The sequence below is a fragment of the Salvelinus alpinus genome, chromosome 22, assembly GCF_045679555.1.
Source record: "Salvelinus alpinus chromosome 22, SLU_Salpinus.1, whole genome shotgun sequence".
Taxonomy (NCBI): domain Eukaryota; kingdom Metazoa; phylum Chordata; class Actinopteri; order Salmoniformes; family Salmonidae; genus Salvelinus; species Salvelinus alpinus.
Genome location: NC_092107.1, coordinates 3,687,686 through 3,708,662, shown reverse-complemented (window position 1 = coordinate 3,708,662; position 20,977 = coordinate 3,687,686). Strand labels below are relative to the sequence as shown.

The following is a 20,977-nucleotide window of genomic DNA, read 5'->3' as shown; positions in this document are numbered from 1 at the left end:
AATGACATTTAATTCAAAGTAAATGTAAATTATTTATTTTTATGTAGTTTTGTGGTGACAGCCATATGTTCAGTTCATGCCTATGATTTGAGTTCAACAAAGCCAACAACTGCTTCATGTGTGCCACTGATAAAGAACCTGGATGTGGCCCAAAGACTGACTGGGTTAGTAACTTTATTTAACATGTTTATAATCTTTTGACAACAGTGACAGCATGCAAGACAATTTATGATATAACACAATGGATGGCTAGTTCGTCATACTGCATTGATATTTGATATTATTTATAACGTGTTACGCTTTGTTTTGTTTTGATTGAATGTTTTGCATGCCAACTGAGGTTCCATGTGCTGTGCCTACGAATGAAGACAAAAGAGTTTAACAGAGTAAAGAACACAAACTGGAAGTGCTGTCTGTGTTGTTGAAAATGTATGCTATACCCCATCCACACTGAAGAGGCTCTGAAATGTACATCAACCAGGAATAAAGAGAAAGTTAACACTGTGAAATGTTTCGTACTTATTTGAAGTAAAGTGTCTGTTGACATGTTGGAAAAGATTAAAGGTCTACAATTTCTGTTTAATTTGTCAATATTACATTTTTATTCATTGATTTACTGGCCACCATTACTGTGGTTACATGTTCAGTATATGTATTGACCAGCAAACCCACTGCAGCCTACCTCACTAGCTCACTCAAATCAAATCAAATTTTATTTGTCACATACACATGGTTAGCAGATGTTAATGCGAGTGTAGCGAAATGCTTGTGCTTCTAGTTCCGACAATGCAGTATTAACCAACAAGTAATCTAACCTAACAATTCCACAACTACTACCTTATACACACAAGTGTAAAGGGATAAAGAATATGTACATAAAGATATATGAATGAGTGATGGTACAGAACGGCATAGGCAAGATGCAGTAGATGGTACCGAGTACAGTATATACAGTCGTATGAAAAAGTTTGGGCACCCCTCTGAGGCTGCATAATAATTTACTCTGTCGTCACAGAAAATGATCACAGTGGCATGCCATTCATTTTCTAATAAAATCTGAGTACTGGGGTATTGTCCAGACAAATATTTTTAGTGTAGCAGTATTAAGTTGTATGAAATTAAATCAGATGTGAAAAATAGGCTATGCAAAAATGTGGGCAGCCTTGTCATTCTGTTGATTTGAATACCTGTAACTACTTAGCACTGATTAATTGGAACACACAATTGGTTTGGTGAGCTCATTAAGCCTTGAACTTCATAGAAGTGCATCCAATCATGAGAAAAGGTATTTAAGGTGGCCAATTGCAAGTTGTTGTTCTCTTTGACTCTCCTCTGAAGAGTGGCAACATGGGGGCCTCAAAACAACTCACAAATGACCTGAAAACAAAGATTGTTCAACATTATGGTTTAGAGGAAGGCTACAAAAAGCTATCACAGAGATTTAAGCTGTCAGTGTCCACTGTGAGGAACATAGTGAGGAAATGGAAGACCACAGGCACAGTTCTTGTTAAGGCCAGAAGTGGCAGGCCAAGTAAAATATCGGAGAGGCAAAGGCGAAGGATGGTGAGAACGGTCAAAAACCGCCCACAGACCACCTCCAAAGACCTACAACATCATCTTGCTGCAGATGGTGTCACTGTGCATCGTTCAACAATTCAGCGTACTTTGCACAAGGAGAAGCTGTATGGGAGAGTGATGCGGAAGAAGCCTTTTCTGCACACATGCCACAAACAGAGTCACTTGAGGTATGCAAACGCACATTTGGACAAGCCAGCTTCATTTTGGAATAAGGTGCTGTGGATGAAACAAAGATTGAGTTATTTGGTCATAACAAGGGACGTTATGCATGGCGGCAAAAGAACACAGCGTTCCAAGAAAAACACTTGCTACCCACAGTCAAATTTGGTGGGGGTTCCATCATGCTGTGGGGCTGTGTGGCCAGTGCCGGTACTGGGAATCTTGTTAAAGTTGAGGGTCGCATGGATTCCACTCAATATCAGCAGATTCTTGGGAATAATGTTGAAGAATCAGTCACAAAGTTGAAGTTACGCCAGCGCTGGATATTTCAACAAGACAACGACCCAAAACACTGCTCAAAATCTACCCGGGCATTTACGCAGAGGAACAAGTACAATGTTCTGGAATGGCCATCCCAGTCCCCAGACCTGAATATCATTGAGAATCTGTGGGATGATTTGAAGCGGGCTGTCCATGCTCGGCAACCATCAAACCTAACTGAACTGGCGATCTTTTGTAAGGAGTAATGGTCCAAAATACCTTCATCCAGAATCCAGACACTCATTAGAGGCTATGGGAAGCGTCTAGAGGCTGTTATTTTAGCAAAAGGAGGCTCTACTAAATATTGATGTGATTTTTCTATTGGGGTGCCCAAATTTATGCACCTGTCTAATTTTGTTTTGATGCATATTGCACATTTTCTGTTAATCCAATAAACCTAATTTCACTACTGAAATATTACTGTGTCCATCAGTTATTTGATAGATCAAAATGAAATTGCTGATCCAAACACCCAATTATTTATAAATGGAAATCATGGAAATTGTCAGGGGTGCCCAAACTTTTTCATACGACTGTACATATGAGATGAGTAATGTAGGGTATGTAAACATAAAGTGGCATAGTTTAAAGTGGCTAGTGATACATGTATTACATAAAGATGGCAAGATGCAGTAGATGATATAGAGTACAGTATATACATATACATATGAGATGAGTAATGTAGGGTATGTAAACATTATATTAAGTGGCATTGTTTAAAGTGGCTAGTGGTACATTTTTACATAATTTCCATCAATTCCCATTATTAAAGTGGCTGGAGTTGAGTCAGTATGTTGGCAGCGGCCACTAAATGTTAGTGGTGGCTGTTTAACAGTCTGATGGCCTTGAGATAGAAGCTGTTTTTCAGTCTCTCGGTCCCTGCTTTGATGCACCTGTACTGACCTCGCCTTCTGGATGATAGCGGGGTGAACAGGCAGTAGCTTGGGTGGTTGTTGTCCTTGATGATCTTTATGGCCTTCCTGTGACATCGGGTGGTGTAGGTGTCCTGGAGGGTAGGTAGTTTGCCCCCGGTGATGCGTTGTGCAGACCTCACTACCCTCTGGAGAGCCTTACGGTTGTGGGCGGAGCAGTTGCAGTACCAGGCGGTGATACAGCCCGACAGGATGCTCTCGATTGTGCATCTGTAGAAGTTTGTGAGTGCTTTTGGTGACAACCCGAATTTCTTCAGCCTCCTGAGGTTGAAGAGGCGCTGCTGCGCCTTCTTCACAACGCTGTCTGTGTGGGTGGACCAATTCAGTTTGTCCGTGATGTGTACACCGAGGAACTTAAAACTTTCCACCTTCTCCACTACTGTCCCGTCGATGTGGATAGGGGGGTGCTCCCTCTGCTGTTTCCTGAAGTCCACAATCATCTCCTTTGTTTTGTTGACGTTGAGTGTGAGGTTATTTTCCTGACACCACACTCCGAGGGCCCTCACCTCCTCCCTGTAGGCCGTCTCGTCGTTGTTGGTAATCAAGCCTACCACTGTAGTGTCGTCCGCAAACTTGATGATTGAGTTGGAGGCGTGCATGGCCACGCAGTTGTGGGTGAACAGGGAGTACAGGAGAGGGCTCAGAACGCACCCTTGTGGGGCCCCAGTGTTGAGGATCAGCGGGGTGGAGATGTTGTTACCTACCCTCACCACCTGGGGGCGGCCCGTCAGGAAGTCCAGGACCCAGTTGCACAGGGCGGGGTCGAGACCCAGGGTCTCGAGCTTGATGACGAGTTTGGAGGGTACTATGGTGTTAAATGCTGAGCTGTAGTCGATGAACAGCATTCTCACATAGGTATTCCTCTTGTCCAGATGGGTTAGGGCAGTGTGCAGTGTGGTTGCGATTGCGTCGTCTGTGGACCTATTGGGTCGGTAAGCAAATTGGAGTGGGTCTAGGGTGTCAGGTAGGGTGGAGGTGATATGGTCCTTGACTAGTCTCTCAAAGCACTTCATGATGACGGAAGTGAGTGCTACGGGGCGGTAGTCATTTAGCTCACTCTCCATCCCTGCTTTGGACAATTAATAACATGACTCTAGTACTTTGTCATTTTCCTTTATGGTTGATATTAATGACAAAAGGAGATATCTGTCTCTCTCCTATTGTGTACCGCTGTTAAGTTCTGTGGAAAAATAAAAAACAGGGAAAATAAGTACTTAGAACTACCAATTATTAAAGATAAATATTAAAGAAAAGGGTAAACACAACACTGGACTGAACCTCCTAATTGTCAAACTAATATTAATGTAAAACAATATAGAAGAAGATACATGACTAGAGGTTATGCAATATGGGTGTATATCCACAGCACGCTTAGGTGTGTAATTGACATGACCAAGGAGCTATTGAAATTTAAACCTATGAAAAATGTACGTTACAGTGCGTGATTTTACAGTACACAAACAAGAGTGTGTGCAATATAGAAGGGAAGTCAGTGGACATTCTGAACCTTCTTTGAAGTCAGAGGGTCACATGACAAAGAAGCGATTGAAGTTTAAAAATGAACGTAAAAACGTGTGAGATGAAAATGGACAAACTAAAGGGTGTGCAATGTGTAGGCACACTGAGTGTACATTCTGAACCTTGTTTGAAGTCAATAGGTCACATGGCCAAGGAGCTATTGAAATGTGAAAGTTTGAAAAATGAATGTAAATGGTGTGAGATGAAAATGGACAAACTAAAGGGTGTGCAATATAGAATGGTAGTCAGTTGACATTCTGAACCTTGTTTGAAGTCAATAGGTCACATGACCAAAGAGCTATTGAAATTTGAATATAAAAAAAGTTTGTACTTGTTTACGCTCCCTAACTAATTCAACTAGGAATACAAAATGCTGCTCACATTTCCACGTTTATTAGCTTTGGAAAGTGAGTTAATGTCCAAACCGTGAAAATAAGACCTGTGCAATGTTGTGTGCAATTTTTCCAACATCATGACACTTATTTGGAGTCTGTGGCTCAAGTGGTTTGAAAGCTATTGAGGTTTGAAAGCGCGAATATCCTACTTGAAACTGTCTTTACCTCGGTCCTGTGTGTCTGTCATCTTGAGATTACGTTTCATGAACACCTTGACTTTTTCCTCCGTTGACTGATAGTTTTCATTTTCATCCTCCTTTATTCCCATTATAACAATATTCTTCATACTTCTGCACTTTAGATCAAGTAATTCGGGTTTCATTGTTTTATTATCATACCGTAGCCTCTCTGTAGTGTATTTTAGGGAGTCCACGGTAGTTTTCAATATATTATTTTCCGCTCCTATTTCTTCCATCATTTTATTACTGTAATCCATTCCTGTTTTTAAGCTGTTTTTGATATTTTAGATGGCGGCTTCCCTCCCGTTTCACTCCAGAACTCGAGGAAAGGTATTCTCTTGTTCACTTCAATGTGTTTCTTTTTCGAGCATATCAAAATGCTGATCAATAAATAGTTCTAAGATTCTCTATATTATCCAGAATGTTTGTTTTTCGTAGTTATCAGCTAATCCTACATTTTTGTGATTCATTCATGGGACAAGCTGTGCCTACCACGCTGCCACCTGATCACGAAACCCAAACCGTGCTTCTTAACACCTGCCCGCTTAACCCGGAAGCCAACTGCACCAATGTGTGGGCGAAAACATGGTTCAACTGACAACCGAGGTCAGCCTGCCATAAGGAGTCCCTAGAGTGCTATGAGCCAAGTAAAGCCCCGCTGGCCAAACCGTCCCCTAACCCGGACGAGCCTCCCTATGAGACTCCCAGTCACGACACAGCCTGGGATCAAACCTGTGTCTGTAGCGATGCCTCAAGCACTGCGATGCAGTGCCTTAGACCGCTGCGCCATTCGGGAGGCCCCTGTCATATCTTTAATTTGAGCCTAGAGAAAGTGATCTGTTCTCAGGCCTGGAGGGAAGCCAAAGTCATTCCGCTACCGAAGAATGGTAAAGCAGCCTTTACAGCAGACCGATCAGCTTGCTGCCAGCTCTTAGCAAACTGTTGGAAAAAATGGTGTTTGACCAAATACAATGCTATTTCTTTGTTAAAAAATTAACAACAGACTTTCAGCATGCTTATAGACAAGGGCACTCAACATGTACTGCACTGACACAAATGACTTATGATGTGTTGAAAGAAATTCTGTTAGATTTCAGTGCAGCCTTTGATATTATTTACCATAACCTGTTGTTGAAAAAATGTATGTGTCATGGCTTTTCAACCTCTACCATATCGTGGATTCAGAAAGTATTCACACCCCTTTACTTTTTTCACATTTAGTTGTGTTACAGCCTGAATTTTAAATGGATTCAATTGAGATTGTGTGTCACAGACCTGCAGACAATACCCCATAATGTCAAAGTGGAATTATGTTTTTAGATTTCTTTTAACAAATTAATAACAAATTAAAAGCTGAAATGTTATTGAAAGAAAAGTAGTACCCGCAAAACACCAGTCACAACGTCAACAGTGAAGAGGTGACTCCGGAATGCTGGCCTCTTCATTGTTGACGTTGAGACTGGTGTTTTGCGGGTACTATTTGTACTTGTCCTCTTGCTCAGTTGTGCACCGGGGCCTCCCACTCCTATTTCTATTCTGGTTAGAGCCAGTTTGCACTGTTCTGTGAAGGGAGTAGTACACAGCGTTGTACGAGATCTTCAGTTTCTTGGCAATAGCCTTCATTTCTCAGAACAAGAATAGACTGACGAGTTTCAGGAGAAAGTTCTTTGTTTCTGGCCATTTTGAGCCTGTAATCGAACCCACAAATGTTGATGCTCCAGATACTCAACTAGTCTAAAGAAGGCCAGTTTTATTTCTTCTTTAATCAGCACTACAGTTTTCAGCTGTGCTAACATAATTGCAAAAGGGTTTTCTAATGATCAATTAGACTTCTAAAATTATAAACTTGGATTAGCTAACACAACATGTCATTGGAACACAGGATTGATGGTTGCTGATAATGTGCCTCTATACGCCTATGTAGATATTCCTTTAAAAACCAGCCGCTTCCAGCTACAATAGTCATTTACAACATTAGCAATGTCTACACTGTGTTTCTGATCAATTTTATGTTATTTTAATGGACAAAAAATAGCTTTTCTTTCAAAGACAAGGACATTTCTAAGTGACTCCAAACTTTTGAACGGTAAATTGTAAAGTATTTGATCTGCAATGTATTTTTTGTTATGTGTTGGACCCCAGTAAGACTAGCTGTCGCCATCGACTAATGGGGATCCTAATGAAATAACATTAAAATAAACCCCCCACTAAGCACGCACCGACGAAGACATCCTTTGGGAAACTATTTTTTTCAACGTTTTCCCAACGTGGTCCGGATCGGACCAAATTGTAACCAATCATTTACCAGTCAAAAATTTTGGACACACCGAATCATTCCAGGGTTTTTCTTTATTTTGACTATTTTCTACATTGTAGAATAATAGTGAAGACATCAAAACTATGAACTTAATAAAAAACAAAATTGGTTACTACATGATTCCATATGTGTTATTTCAAAGTTTTGATATCTTCACTGTTATTCTACAATGTAGAAAATTGTCAAAATAAAGAAAAACCCTGGAATGAGTAGGTGTGTCCAAATTTTGGACAGCACACTACAGTAGAGTACATTACAGTACAGTAAAGTAGAACACAGTAGAGTAAGTAAAGTATAGTTCAGTACAGTAGACTACAGTACAGCACAGTAGATTATAGTACAGTATAATGTACTGTATTGTACCCTACTTTACTCTAATGTACTCTACTGAACTAAACTGTTCTGTGCATTAGGGAGTTCTTATTTTTAGTTTTTGGTGGTGGTGTCGGGTCCGGGTGCCGCTGCCGATTGAACCGGGGCTGCCTCAGCTGCCTCGTTGGGCTTCCATGGCTTAGCCGGCTCGAGAGGTTTCCTTGCCTTGGTTGGCTCATCAGGCTCCCATCCCATGTCATACCTCGGCCGGTCTGTCCGGCTCCCACGCCTCAGCCGGCTCGACAGGCTCGCACGCCTCAGCCGGCTCGTCAGGCTCGCGCGCCTCAGCCGGCTCGTCAGGCTCGCGCGCCTCAGCCGGCTCGACAGGCTCGCGCGCCTCAGCCGGCTCGACAGGCTCGCGCGCCTCAGCCGGCTCGACAGGCTCGCGCGCCTCAGCCGGCTCGACAGGCTCGCGCGCCTCAGCCGGCTCGACAGGCTCGCGCGCCTCAGCCGGCTCGACAGGCTCGCGCGCCTCAGCCGGCTCGACAGGCTCGCGCGCCTCAGCCGGCTCGACAGGCTCGCGCGCCTCAGCCGGCTCGTCAGGCTCGCGCGCCTCAGCCGGCTCGTCAGGCTCGCGCGCCTCAGCCGGCTCGTCAGGCTCGCGCGCCTCAGCCGGCTCGTCAGGCTCGCGCGCCTCAGCCGGCTCGTCAGGCTCGCGCGCCTCAGCCGGCTCGTCAGGCTCGCGCGCCTCAGCCGGCTCGTCAGGCTCGCGCGCCTCAGCCGGCTCGTCAGGCTCGCGCGCCTCAGCCGGCTCGTCAGGCTCGCGCGCCTCAGCCGGCTCGTCAGGCTCGCGCGCCTCAGCCGGCTCGTCAGGCTCGCGCGCCTCAGCCGGCTCGTCAGGCTCGCACGCCTCAGCCGGCTCGTCAGGCTCGCACGCCTCAGCCGGCTCGTCAGGCTCGCACGCCTCAGCCGGCTCGTCAGGCTCGCACGCCTCAGCCGGCTCGTCAGGCTCGCACGCCTCAGCCGGCTCGTCAGGCTCGCACGCCTCAGCCGGCTCGTCAGGCTCTCACGCCTCAGCCGGCTCGTCCGGCGCCCATGCATCGGCCGGGCCCATCAGGCTCGCCCAGGTGGGACGCCGGGTGACGCCCCTAGTGGAAGGTGTACTGTCACGCCTGCTTCCCCTCTGGAGCTTGAGGGCGCCAGGCTGCCCTTCTTTACGCACACCTGTCACCATCATTACGTGCATCTGCGCTCATTGGACTCACCTGGAGTCCTTCACGTTGTTGATTGCCCCTTACTATATCTGTCTGTTTCTCAGTTTTGTTCCCCGTGTCAGCATTATTGTCGTAATGTCGTGTTGTTCCCCCTGTCCAGACGCTGTCCGCGTTTTGTTTTATGTCCGTTTTCCATTAAATGTTCACTCCCTGTACTTGCTTCTCGTCTCCAGCGTCTGTCCTTACATAGAGTAGATAAACAACAACATATCACAGACACAGCAAGAAAAATATATTTTGGTAACCATTACTGAAAACATTGTAGTTGAATTGGTCTGTTGGTTTATTCTATAAATTGTACTACTTTGAGCGTCATCACTGCTAGTTTCAAAGGGAGGAAATGTGCACTTTCTTCATCCATTTTAAGACTTTTAAATGAATTATAAATACCTATTGATTCTTGAAGAATAGAACTTATAAATGCCACAGCAGCTTACTTCAACTTTCATTCCCCTTCAGAACCCAAAACATAAACTTGTTTTACTCCGTTGTTTGTAAACAATGTAAATAACAAATACTGTTTGCTTCAAACATGGTTAAAACTAAAATTTTATATGGATGGTCAGTCCTTGTATCCATATTTCTGTCCATGAGTTTGAGAGTGGTTAAATTTTTCCAGGCCCATCCCTCAACTGTTTACAAAATCAATGGTGGGGTGGTTCTTTGTTATAGTTCAAACTGCAGATTGCCCCTTTAAAGCATTTGAAAAAGCTAACATAAGTGCCTGTGTCATTGGGAACACTAATAAATATTCTATGTTGCGATCTTCTGTTGGCTCCTCTTTCCAATATTAAATTGATTACATTTTTTTATTGTGATATGAAGCTTACTTCATTGAGAATCCATGTGCAGTTGAAATTTGGACATAAAATCAATGACCAAAACATTTTGTATTTTCAATGTCTGTAAATGACTTTCATTAGGAACTGAAAATGAACCTGATTTCAATTTCCGGAGAATATGTATTTTCAATGTCGGGAAAATATGTATTTTCAATGTCCAAAAATACTTATTTTAAACGTTCGGAAAAGACATCTTTTCACCTTTTAATTCAGAACCTAAAATGAACCTAACTTCATGTGGAGAAGATGTTTTTTCAACGTAATTTTGCTTACCATACATGGGCGATACATAAAAGAGCAATGCAACTTGACCTCTATGGTATGAGGTCATATTATGGGACGTACAGTAGTGGCCTAGTAGTTGTTGATCATTTTTTGTAATAGAGATATACAGTATATAATTATGAGACTTATTGTCTGAGAAGGAGCGTCAGACATGTGGCCATTGAGCATCATCACCACCAGCTGGTTGGGGGCTGAGGGGCTCATTAGGACAACTCAGATCTCTCTCTAACTTTCGCCTAATTAAACCTGATATTAGAGAGCAAATACTGAGCCCCGGCTCTCCCTGTACAGCAACGAATTGTTGTTGCTTTTCAAAACAAACAATGATCATAAGGTACTGCAGAATGATGAATAATTAATTACATTTTTTAATGACTTTCAAAAAGAGCTAATTAGCCACAAAGGAGTTCTAGCAAGTATTTCATCACCATTCTCATTATGAGGGACCAGCATGGAGAAAAACATATCAACGGTGAAGATAACAAAAGTCAGGCCCAGAGAGGATATGTTTTGGTCAGTCACATTATGATGTCTGCCTATTGGCTACTAACAGTCAGGTACAGCAGGCTATGTTCTGGTCAGACGTTGTTTTGCCGGTAGTCTTCCCAGCTGGCTGATGGGAAGATGGATGGGAAGCCATCTAGCTGTGTATTAGAAATGATAATCAACAACATGTGCATAGTAGTTGTCACCAAACCTGGTCCCAGAGCAGCATGGTACAGACATTGTGTTGCAGCAGCCAAAGACCAAAACAACTAATCAACCCATGGTCAAAGCTACACTACCGGTCAAAAGTTTTAGAACACCGACTCATTCAAGGGTTTTTCTTTACATTCTACATTGTAGAATAATAGTGAAGACATCAAAACTATGAAATAACACATATGGAATCATGTAGTAACCAAAAAAGTCTTCAACAAATCAAAATATATTTTTTATTTGAGATTCCTCAAATCGCCACCCTTTGCCTTGATGACAGCTTTGCACACTCTTGGCATTCTCTCAACCAGGTTCATGAGGTAGTCACATGGAATGCATTTCAATTAACAGGTGTGCCTTGTTAAAAGTTAATTTGTTGAATTTTGAGCCAATCAGTTGTGTTGTGACAAGGTGTGTGTGTGTGTGTGTGTGTGGTGGTGGGGGGGGGGGGGTATACAGAAGATAGCCCTATTTGAGGATAAGTTCATTAGAGTTACCATCCTCAGAAAATACAGCCCAAATAAGTGGGCCAAGAAATACGAGCAATGAACACTAGACCAGTGGAGATTTGTCCCTGGAGATTTTTGGTTCCAACCGCCGTGTCTTTGTGAGATGCAGAGTAGGTGAACAGATGATCTCAGCACGTGTATTTCCCACCGTAAAGCAAGGAGGAGGAGATGTTATGGTGTGGGGGTGTTTTGCTGGTGACACTGTCTGTGATTTATTCATAATTCAAGAGTACACTTAACCAGCATGGCTACCACCGCATTCTGCAGCGACACGTCATCCCATCTGGTTTGGGCTTAATGGGACTATCATTTGTTTTTCAACAGGACAATGACCCATCTAAAATAACCCTAATTTATAAGACAGATCTTATTTGATTAATGGTGGTCGGACCCATCTACAGTTGAAGTCGGAAGTTTACATACACCTTTGCCAAATGACCCAAACATTTTTCCTACAAACCGTAGTCTGGCTTTTTTATGGCGGTTTTGGAGCGGTGGCTTCTTCCTTGCTGAGCGCCCTTTCAGGTTATGTCGATATAGGACTTGTTTTACTGTGGATATGTAACGGTCGTCTTGTGGTGAATGAGCGGACCAAGGCGCAGCGGGTGATGAATACATAATGATATTTATTAAAGCAAAGACGAAACACTAAGAACACTTGAGAAATACAAAAACAACAAAACGACGTAGACAGACCTGGACTTGAGAACTTACAATATACGAAGAACGCACGAACAGGAACAGACTACATACACGAACGACAAAACGAAACAGTCCCGTGTGGTAACATATACGGACACAGGAGACAACCACCCACAACAAACAATGTGAAACAACCTACCTATATATGGTTCTCAATCAGAGGAAACGTCAAACACCTGCCTCTGATTGAGAACCATACAAGGTCAATTAACAATGACACTTAACATAGAACAAACAACACAGACTGCCCACCCAGCTCACGTCCTGACCCACTAAACACAACTATACCAAAAGGAAAACAAGGTCAGGAACGTGACAGGATATAGATACTTTTGTACCTGTTTCCTCCAGCATCTTCACAAGGTCCTTTGCTGAAGTTCTGGGATTGATTTGCACTTTTCGCACCAAAGTACATTCATCTCTAGGAGACAGAACGCGTCTCTTTCCTGAGCGGTATGATGGCTGCGTGGTCCCATGGTGTTTATACTTGCGTACTATTGTTTGTACAGATGAACGTGGTACGTTCAGGCGTTTGGAAATTGCTCTCAAGGATGAACCAGACTTGTGGAGGTCTACAAATTTTTTTCTGAGGTCTTGGCTGATTTCTTTTGATTTTCCCATGATGCCAAGCAAAGAGGCACTGAGTTTGAAGGTAGGCCTTGAAATACATCCACAGGTACACCTCCAATTGACTCAAATGATGTCAATTAGCCTATCAGAAGCTTCTAAAGCCATGACATATTTTTCTGGATTTTTCCAAGCTGTTTAAAGGCACAGTCAACTTAGTGTATGTTAACTTCTGACCCACTGGAATTGTGATACAGTGAGTTATAAATGAAATAATCTGTTTGTAAACAATTGTTGGAAAAATTACTTGTGTCATGCACAAAGTAGATGTCCTAACCGACTTGCCAAAACTATAGTTTGTTAACAAGAAATTTGTGGAGTGGTTGAAAAACTAGTTTTAATGACTCCAACCTAATTGTCTGTAAACTTCCGACTTCAACTGTAGATGCCAGGCGCACTGGTTTGTGTCAAGAACTGCAACGCTGCTGGGTTTTTCACGCCTAATTTCGACACTCTCATACAACATACAACAATTCGTCATTTTGTGAACATATTATTTTCTTTGACAGATTTTGGGCGGAGTAAAACCTCTCGCTTTGCCTCTTCCTCTCTCTCTATAATTAGACAAATGCAGCTTCTCTTCTGTCATTACTTGTTGCCCTAAAATGTTAAATAAACTCTTGCTCATCAGAATAATGTCATAATTCGCTAGAATTATTGCTTTAATCTAATTGACATCGGTGAAGTTCTCTTTCATCTCTGCTTCTCTCACGCACCAAATACATTCAGGGGCGGAGGGGAAAATGCATAATTTCAAATGACATCATTTTGGATGCATATTTTATGTGGTTCAAATACTATTTGATTTTATAATGCTAATAAAGATAGCACCTTTACAGACGTCGCTAACCGTGCACTCTCAAGATGCTGAAATAAATAAATAATATTTCTCCAAATGTACATTTGGAGTTAATATTATATTAGGCTATGTGAGAGGTTATAGACCTACAGTCAGTGTCCAGACTTCAGGCTACTATTCAATTTAACCCATCTGAATAGTAGCCTACAGTTCCCTTGACGTACCATTTTTAGGTCTCTGTCTTGTGATTGTCGAATTTGTATAGCGCCTCACAATCATCACACATTTACATTTACATTTAAGTCATTTAGCAGACGCTCTTATCCAGAGCGACTTACAAATTGGTGCATTCACCTTATGATATCCAGTGGAACAACCACTTTACAATAGTGCATCTAACTCTTTTAAGGGGGGGGGGGGGGGGGGGGGGTTAGAAGGATTACTTTATCCTATCCTAGGTATTCCTTAAAGAGGTGGGGTTTCAGGTGTCTCCGGAAGGTGGTGATTGACTCCGCTGACCTGGCGTCGTGAGGGAGTTTGTTCCACCATTGGGGTGCCAGAGCAGCGAACAGTTTTGACTGGGCTGAGCGGGAACTGTACTTCCTCAGAGGTAGGGAGGCGAGCAGGCCAGAGGTGGATGAACGCAGTGCCCATAACACATAACATAGCCGCAGCACTGCTATCATGCTCTTTTACCATTTCACCAAATATTTCGCAAACATTAGGCTACTGTTCTGGCCCTCCCTGCTATTTCTTTTCAACCCTCCATTTCACAGATTTTCTCTTATTGAAATAAACTATGACATTGTCCTTTTTGCCTCAGTGGATCGACATGAACTTTTTCTGCCCAAGTTCCCAAAAGCATTTAACAATTGGCGTGTATTTGGCGAGCATAGCCTACCTACAGTTAGGGCCTAAAGTTTAGGCTTAGGCTACGCACTAACGCCAGATAAAAATAACGAAAGAAAAACCTCAATGTAGCCTATAGTAATGAATTGCAGAAGAATGATACATATAACTGCAGGGACTGCGGGTTATGAGTAAACTTGCGCATCAATAGTATCTACAGTACAACTGCTCTTGTACTGCTACACAACAAACACTGCTAACACTCACATGTAGGCCTATTTACACATCTCAGTCAGAAATATCACTATATTTGATGAAAAATGTTTACTGTAATCTGTGTGTTACTCCTCGTGAAAGCCACACATAGGCATATATCCTGAAAACATGTTGAAATGTTATAATCCTATGAGATTACTGTGCAGTACAGTAATTATATGGTTGGTCTAAATATAGGAATGAGGTGTATCTGAAGATTCATGACAACATTCCTTTGAGAAATCCTCCATAAATAAAATGTTCTATAAAGACTTCATGCAGAGCACTCTGTCAGTAGATCTTTGCCTGAGGATTCAAGAGGAGACTGAGAGAATACCTGTTTGTACTGTGCTGCTTCAATGGCATATTTCCTTTCTAAGGCAACCTGCCATATTTAAATCTATATCCTACCACCAAGAAGAAACAAAGCATTGTATTGGAAATGTGCTTCTGCTTTTTTAATTTCATCTAAGATTTTAAATATATTTAAATATGTTATCTATTGCTAGAAAGTTAACATGATTTCATGTTTAAATGTCATCCTTTGTAACATGTTTATGAAATGCAATTCCTGTACATAACTTCTTGTTATTGGCTATTCCCTTGTGTGATATGGCTAACAACAATACAACAACTGCAGATGATGGTAGCAGCTCCTCTCTGCAACAAGTTAATGACAGGATCATAATAGTCCAGGTGATAAATGCAATCTTCATTTACATCATCTGCCTGCTCATCTTCACCTTCTTCAAAAAGGACACCTTTCTCACAAACACACGTTATGTTTTCTTTGCTCACACACTGCTGGCTGACTGTCTGTACCTAATCATGACTAATAACTTGCTCCTCCTGACTTACTTTAGTGTCACCCTGCCAGCTGCTGTGTGTGTTGTCTTCTGTGTGTTGCTAAGTGAGTTGACCTTTGTCACGCCGCTGACACTGACAGCCATGAGCCTGGAGCGGTATGTGGCCATCTGCATGCCTCTGCGCCACGGAGAACTCTCCACTGTACGCAGAGCCATTCACTGCATCCTACTCATCCACAGCATCAGCGCCATACAGCCCATCATAATTGTCTCCATCTTCTTTGCCTCAGTCCCTCTGGGCTTCTACACGCAGTATAAGCTGTGTTCAGCAGAGATGTTTATTGCACACAAGTGGCAGAGACACCTTAGATCAGTTATAGGTCAGTTCTACTTTCTGGTCATGTCCATCACCATTGTGTTTATCTATGTTAGAATAATTGCAGTGGCCAAAGAAGCATCGGACAATAAGAAATCTTTATCTAAAGGTCGTAAAACGGTGATTCTCCACGCTATCCAGTTGTTCCTGTGTCTGATCCAGCTGTGGTGCCCGTTCATGGAGGCTGCCATCCTGCCAATTAATTTGAAATTGTACATTGATGTGAGATTCTTTGATTACATTGCTTTTATTCTGGCCCCGCGATGTCTTTGTCCACTTGTCTATGGCCTAAGGGATGAAAAGTTTTTTCTTGCAATTAAATATTATGTATTTTTTGGGGTGAATAAGAACATTTCCCCAATAATTACTGGTCATATGAAAACATAACACTTGCTTAACAGGCAAGGCCATTGGTATTGTTATTATTTATCATGTGCTTCTACACCTGCATTGCTTGCTGTTTGGGGTTTTAGGCTGGGTGTAAAACCCTGTACAGCACTTTGACATGTCAGCTGATGTAAGAAGGGCTAAATAATAAATCAATTTGATTTGATTTGATCACATGATTTTGTGGTATTGAAATGCACTTTTGTTTTCAAAGACCACAGACAATGATATATTGTGTTAATCTTAAGGTATATTTTAATGAACAGCTATGTTACATATGCTTATGTGTTTAAGCTAATTATAGTATATGCATTGCAGCTTGTCTTCTAATTAGAAAAAATGTAAACGTCTCAAACAACATTAACCATGTGTGTAATTTCAAAGATGACCTGATTGAGAGAAATAAAACATTGCTTTAATAAGTGGCTTTTGCAGTGAGTTACAGTTGTGATTAGCTCCAGGAAATGTACGGTAACTGTATCAATGACATGAACCTTGACTGTTGTGTGCCAGTATATGCATCTAAACAGACCTGTGAAAACCTGCAGTGAGGAGCTATAGAGACAGATTTGAAAGAGTACAGTAACAAAGTATGAGCTGATACTCAACTCTGCTGATTCTGAAATTCACTCAACAGTTATTGTGACAAACTCTTGGGGTTCTATTACTCACTGGGTCGTCTTCCCAATTCCCATCAAACTACATTAGTTCCTGAGAATTATGTCATAGGCCGTCGTGTTCCCACAAGGCTGTCATATCAATCCATTCAGAAGTGGAGTAGGCTTCACAGCAAGAAATATAACAGCAAGTTGGAATAGCCTATACTTTTAAAGCATATTGAAAATATCTATAGTTAGCACTTTTCTCAGTAACCATAAATCACACTTATCCTACAATACATTCTGCATGAAAGGGACGAGAGCATGCATCTGTGTTTAAATGAGTCCCAAAGTTTCAAGTTGTATTGTCCCATGCACAAGTACAGTGAAATGCCTTTCTTGCGAGCTCTTTTCCCAACAATGCAGTAATCAATATCAATGTATATTACTATAAATAAAGTAAAGTAGAACAAAAACACATGAGAAATAGACATTAAGAAGAACATGAGAAAGCTAGTAAGCTATATACAGGATCAGTTCCAGGGTTAGTGCCAATACCATATTTACAATGTTCAGGTACACTGGAGTGGTAGGGGTAGATGTGTACAGTGCACATTTTTCACATTTTGTTAGGTTACAGCCGTATTCTAAATCTACACACAATAACCCATAATGACAAAGCAAAAACAGGTTGTTAGACATTTCTGCAGATAAAAAAAAATGAAATAAACTGAAATCAGATTTACATACAGTACCAGTCAAAAGTTTGGACACACCTACTCACTCAAGGGTTTTTCTTTATTTTTACTATTTTCTACATTGTGGAATAATAGTGAAGACATCAAAACTATGAAATAACACATAATGAATGATGTAGTAACAAAAAAAGTCTTAAACAAATCAAAATATTTTGTTTGAGGTTCTTCATATAGCCACCCTTTGCCTTGATGATAGCTTTGCACACTCCTGGCATTCTCTCAACCAGCTTCACCTGGAATGTTTTTCCAACAGTCTTGAAGGATTTCCCACATATGCTGAGCATTTGTCTGCTTTTCCTTCACTCTCATCCCAAACCATCTCAATTGGGTTAAGGTTGAGTGATTGTGGCAGCACTCCATCACTCTCCTTCTTGGTCAAATAGCCCTTATACAGCCTGGTGATGTGTTGATTCATACAAATGATATTCCCACTAAGCGCAAACCAGAAGGGATGGCGTATCGCTGCAGAATACTGTGGTAGCCATGCTGGTTAAGTGTACTCTTGAATTCTAAATAAATCACAGACAGTGTCACCAGCAAAGCACCCCCACACCATAACACCTCCTCGTCCATGCTTCACGGTGGGAACCACACATGCGGAGATCATCCGTTCACCCACTCTGCGTCTCACAAAGACACGGCGGTTGGAACCAAAAATATCACATTTGGACTCATCAGACCAAAGGACAGATTTCCACCGGTCTAATGTCCTTTGCTCATGTTTCTTGGCCCCAGCAAGTCTCTTCTTATTATTGGTGTCCTTTAGTAGTGGTCTCTTTGCAGCAATTCGACCATGAAGGCCTGAAATTACGCAGTCTCCTCTGAACAGTTGATGTTGAGATGTGTCTGTTACTTGAACTCTGTGAAGCATTTATTTGGGCTGCAACCTGCTCAATTTTGAGTCTCATAGCAAAGGATCTGGATACTTATGTAAATAAGGTATTTCTGTTTTTCAAAAAAAAAAGTTTTTTTCTCTGAGGATTCTTTTTTTAAGTCAAGGGGTTTGAATACTTTCCGAAGGTACTGTATAGGGTTAAGGTAACTAGGCATCAGGATATATGATAAACAGAGTAGCAGCAGCGTATATGATGATTGTATGTGTGTGTGTGTGTGTGTGTGTGTGTGTGTGTGTGTGTGTGTGTGTGTGTGTGTGTGTGTGTGTGTGTGTGTGTGTGTGTGTGTGTGTGTGTGTGTGTGTAGAGTCAGTATAAATGTGTGTGGGAGTTATATATGTGTGAGGAAATTAAGTGTGTATGTGTGGGTGTGTGTGTGAGTGAGTGTGCATAGAGTCAGTGCAAAAATACAAATAAAATAAAAGGGTCATTACAGATAGTCCGTGTAGCCATTTTGTTAGCTATTTGTTAGCTACAATGTTAGCTACAATTTTCCAGGCCTACCTTTCACACCGCCTGATATAGGGGTCCTGGATGGCAGGGAGCTCGGCCAAAGTTATGTACTGTGCTGTTCGCACCACCCTATATAGCGCCATGTGATCGAGGGTGGTGCAGTTACCATAACAAGCCATACCAAGCAGTGATGCAGCCAGTAAAGATGATCTCAATGGTGCAGCTGCAGACCTTTTTGTGGATTTGAGAGCCCATGCCAAATATTTTCAACCTCCTGAGGGGGAATAGGCTCTTTTTCCCCTTCTTCACGACTGTGTGTGTGTGGACCATTTTAAGTCCTTAGTGATTTGGACACAGAGGAACTTGAATCTCTCGACCAGCTCCACTACAGCCCCATCGATGTAGATGGGGGCATGCTCGCCCGTTTCCTGTAGTCCAAATCAAATCAAAGTTTATTTGTCACTTGCGCCGAATACAACAGGTGAAATGCAAACTTACAGGCTCTAACCAATAATGCAAAAGAGGTATTAGGTGAACAATAGTTAAGTAAAGAAATAAAAACAACAGTAAAAAGACAGTGAAAAACAGTAGCTAGGCTATATACAGTAGCGAGGCAATAAAAGTAGCGAGGCTACATACAGACACCGGTTAGTCAGGCTGATTGAGGTAGTATGTACATGTAGATATGGTTAAAGCGACAATGCATATATGATGAACAGAGAGTAGCAGTAGCGTAAAGAAGGGTTGGCGGGTGGTGGGTGATGGGACACCATCAGCTCCTTGTTCTTACTAATGTTCAGGTAGAGATTGTTGTCCTGGCACCATACTGCCAGGTCACTGACCTGACCCCTGTAGGCTGTATCATTATCGCCGGTGATCAGGCCTACCACTGACCTGTCGTCAGCAAACTTGATGATGTTGGAGTCGTGCGTACAGGAGGGGACTAAGCACACACCACTGTGGGGCCCCAGTGTTCAGGGTCAGCTGGCAGAGGTGATGTTGCTTACTCTCATCACGTCAGCCCGTCAGGAAGTTCAGGATCCAGTTGCAGAGGGAGATGTTCAGTCCCAGGGTCTCAAGCTTGGTGACGAGCTTGGAGGAGACTATGGTGTTGAACGCTGAGCTGTAGTCAATGAACAGTATTCTTAAATAGGTACTCCTCTTATCTAGGTGGATGAGGCCAGTGTAGAGTGCAATTTAGATTGTGTTGTCTATGGATCTGTTGGGCGGTATGCAAATTGGAGTGGGTCTAGACCAGGGATGGGCAACTCCAGTACTCGGGGGCCAGAGTGGTGTCACACTTTTTCAACATCCTTAGCAAACACAGCTGATTAAATTAGTTGCATTCTAAACTGAAGATCATGATTAGTTTATTATTGGAGTCAGATGTATCAGCTGGAGCAAAAGTGTGACACCAATCAGGCCCCCGAGGACTGGAGTTGCCCATCCCTTGTCTAGGGTGTCTGGGATGATGGAGTTTATGTGTGCCATAACCAGCCTTTCAAAGCACTTTATGATTACAGATATGAGTGCTACAGGGCAGTAGACATTGTGGAAGGTAGCCTTAGAGTTTTTGGGAACAGGAATGATGGTGGTCAGCTTGAGACGTGGGGATTACAGACTGGGACAAGGAGAGGTTGAAAGTGACCGTGAATATGCCTGCCAGCTGTTCGGCGCATGCTCTAAGAACGTGGCCCGGAATCCCGTCCGACCCTGCGGCCTTGCAAGTGTTGACCTGATTAAAAACCTTACTCAAGTAAGCCTCGGAGTGTGAGATCACCCAGTCGTCTGGGTCGACGGGCGGCCTCATGCTATTCTGTCAAGGTGTGCGTAAAATGCATTGAGTTTGTCTGGTAGAGAGGCATCTTTGGACAGATCACATCTGGGGTTTCCTTTGTTATCCGTAATGAACTGTAGCCCCTGCCACATGTGACGGGCGGTGGAGCCTATGTAATAGGATTCCACCTTGTTCCTATATTTTCCTTTTGCTTGTTTGATGGCTCTGTGGAGGTCATAGAAGGACTTCTTGTACTTGTTCGTGTCCTCAGCTGTAGCCTCTGGGTTGGCTGTGATAGCCCTGTGCGCGATAGCCCTGTCCTTTAGTTTAGTAGCGCCAACCTATGTGTTCATCCGGAGTTTTGATTGGGGAAACA

At 42.6% G+C, this 20,977-nt stretch overlaps 1 protein-coding gene across 1 annotated transcript; it reads left to right on the top strand.

The window, feature by feature from the left end:
- The first annotated feature begins 15,164 nt into the window (after window positions 1–15,164).
- Window positions 15,165–16,121, top strand: LOC139549841 (odorant receptor 131-2-like). The gene has a single exon (XM_071360583.1). The coding sequence runs from the start codon at window positions 15,165–15,167 to the stop codon at window positions 16,119–16,121; it is 957 nt and encodes a 318-aa protein (XP_071216684.1).
- The last annotated feature ends 4,856 nt before the right edge of the window (window positions 16,122–20,977 follow it).

What these genes read in the sequence shown, in the direction of transcription:
- LOC139549841 (XM_071360583.1), top strand. Translation starts at nt 15,165, where the DNA reads ATGGCTAACAACAATACAACAACTGCAGATGATGGTAGCAGCTCCTCT.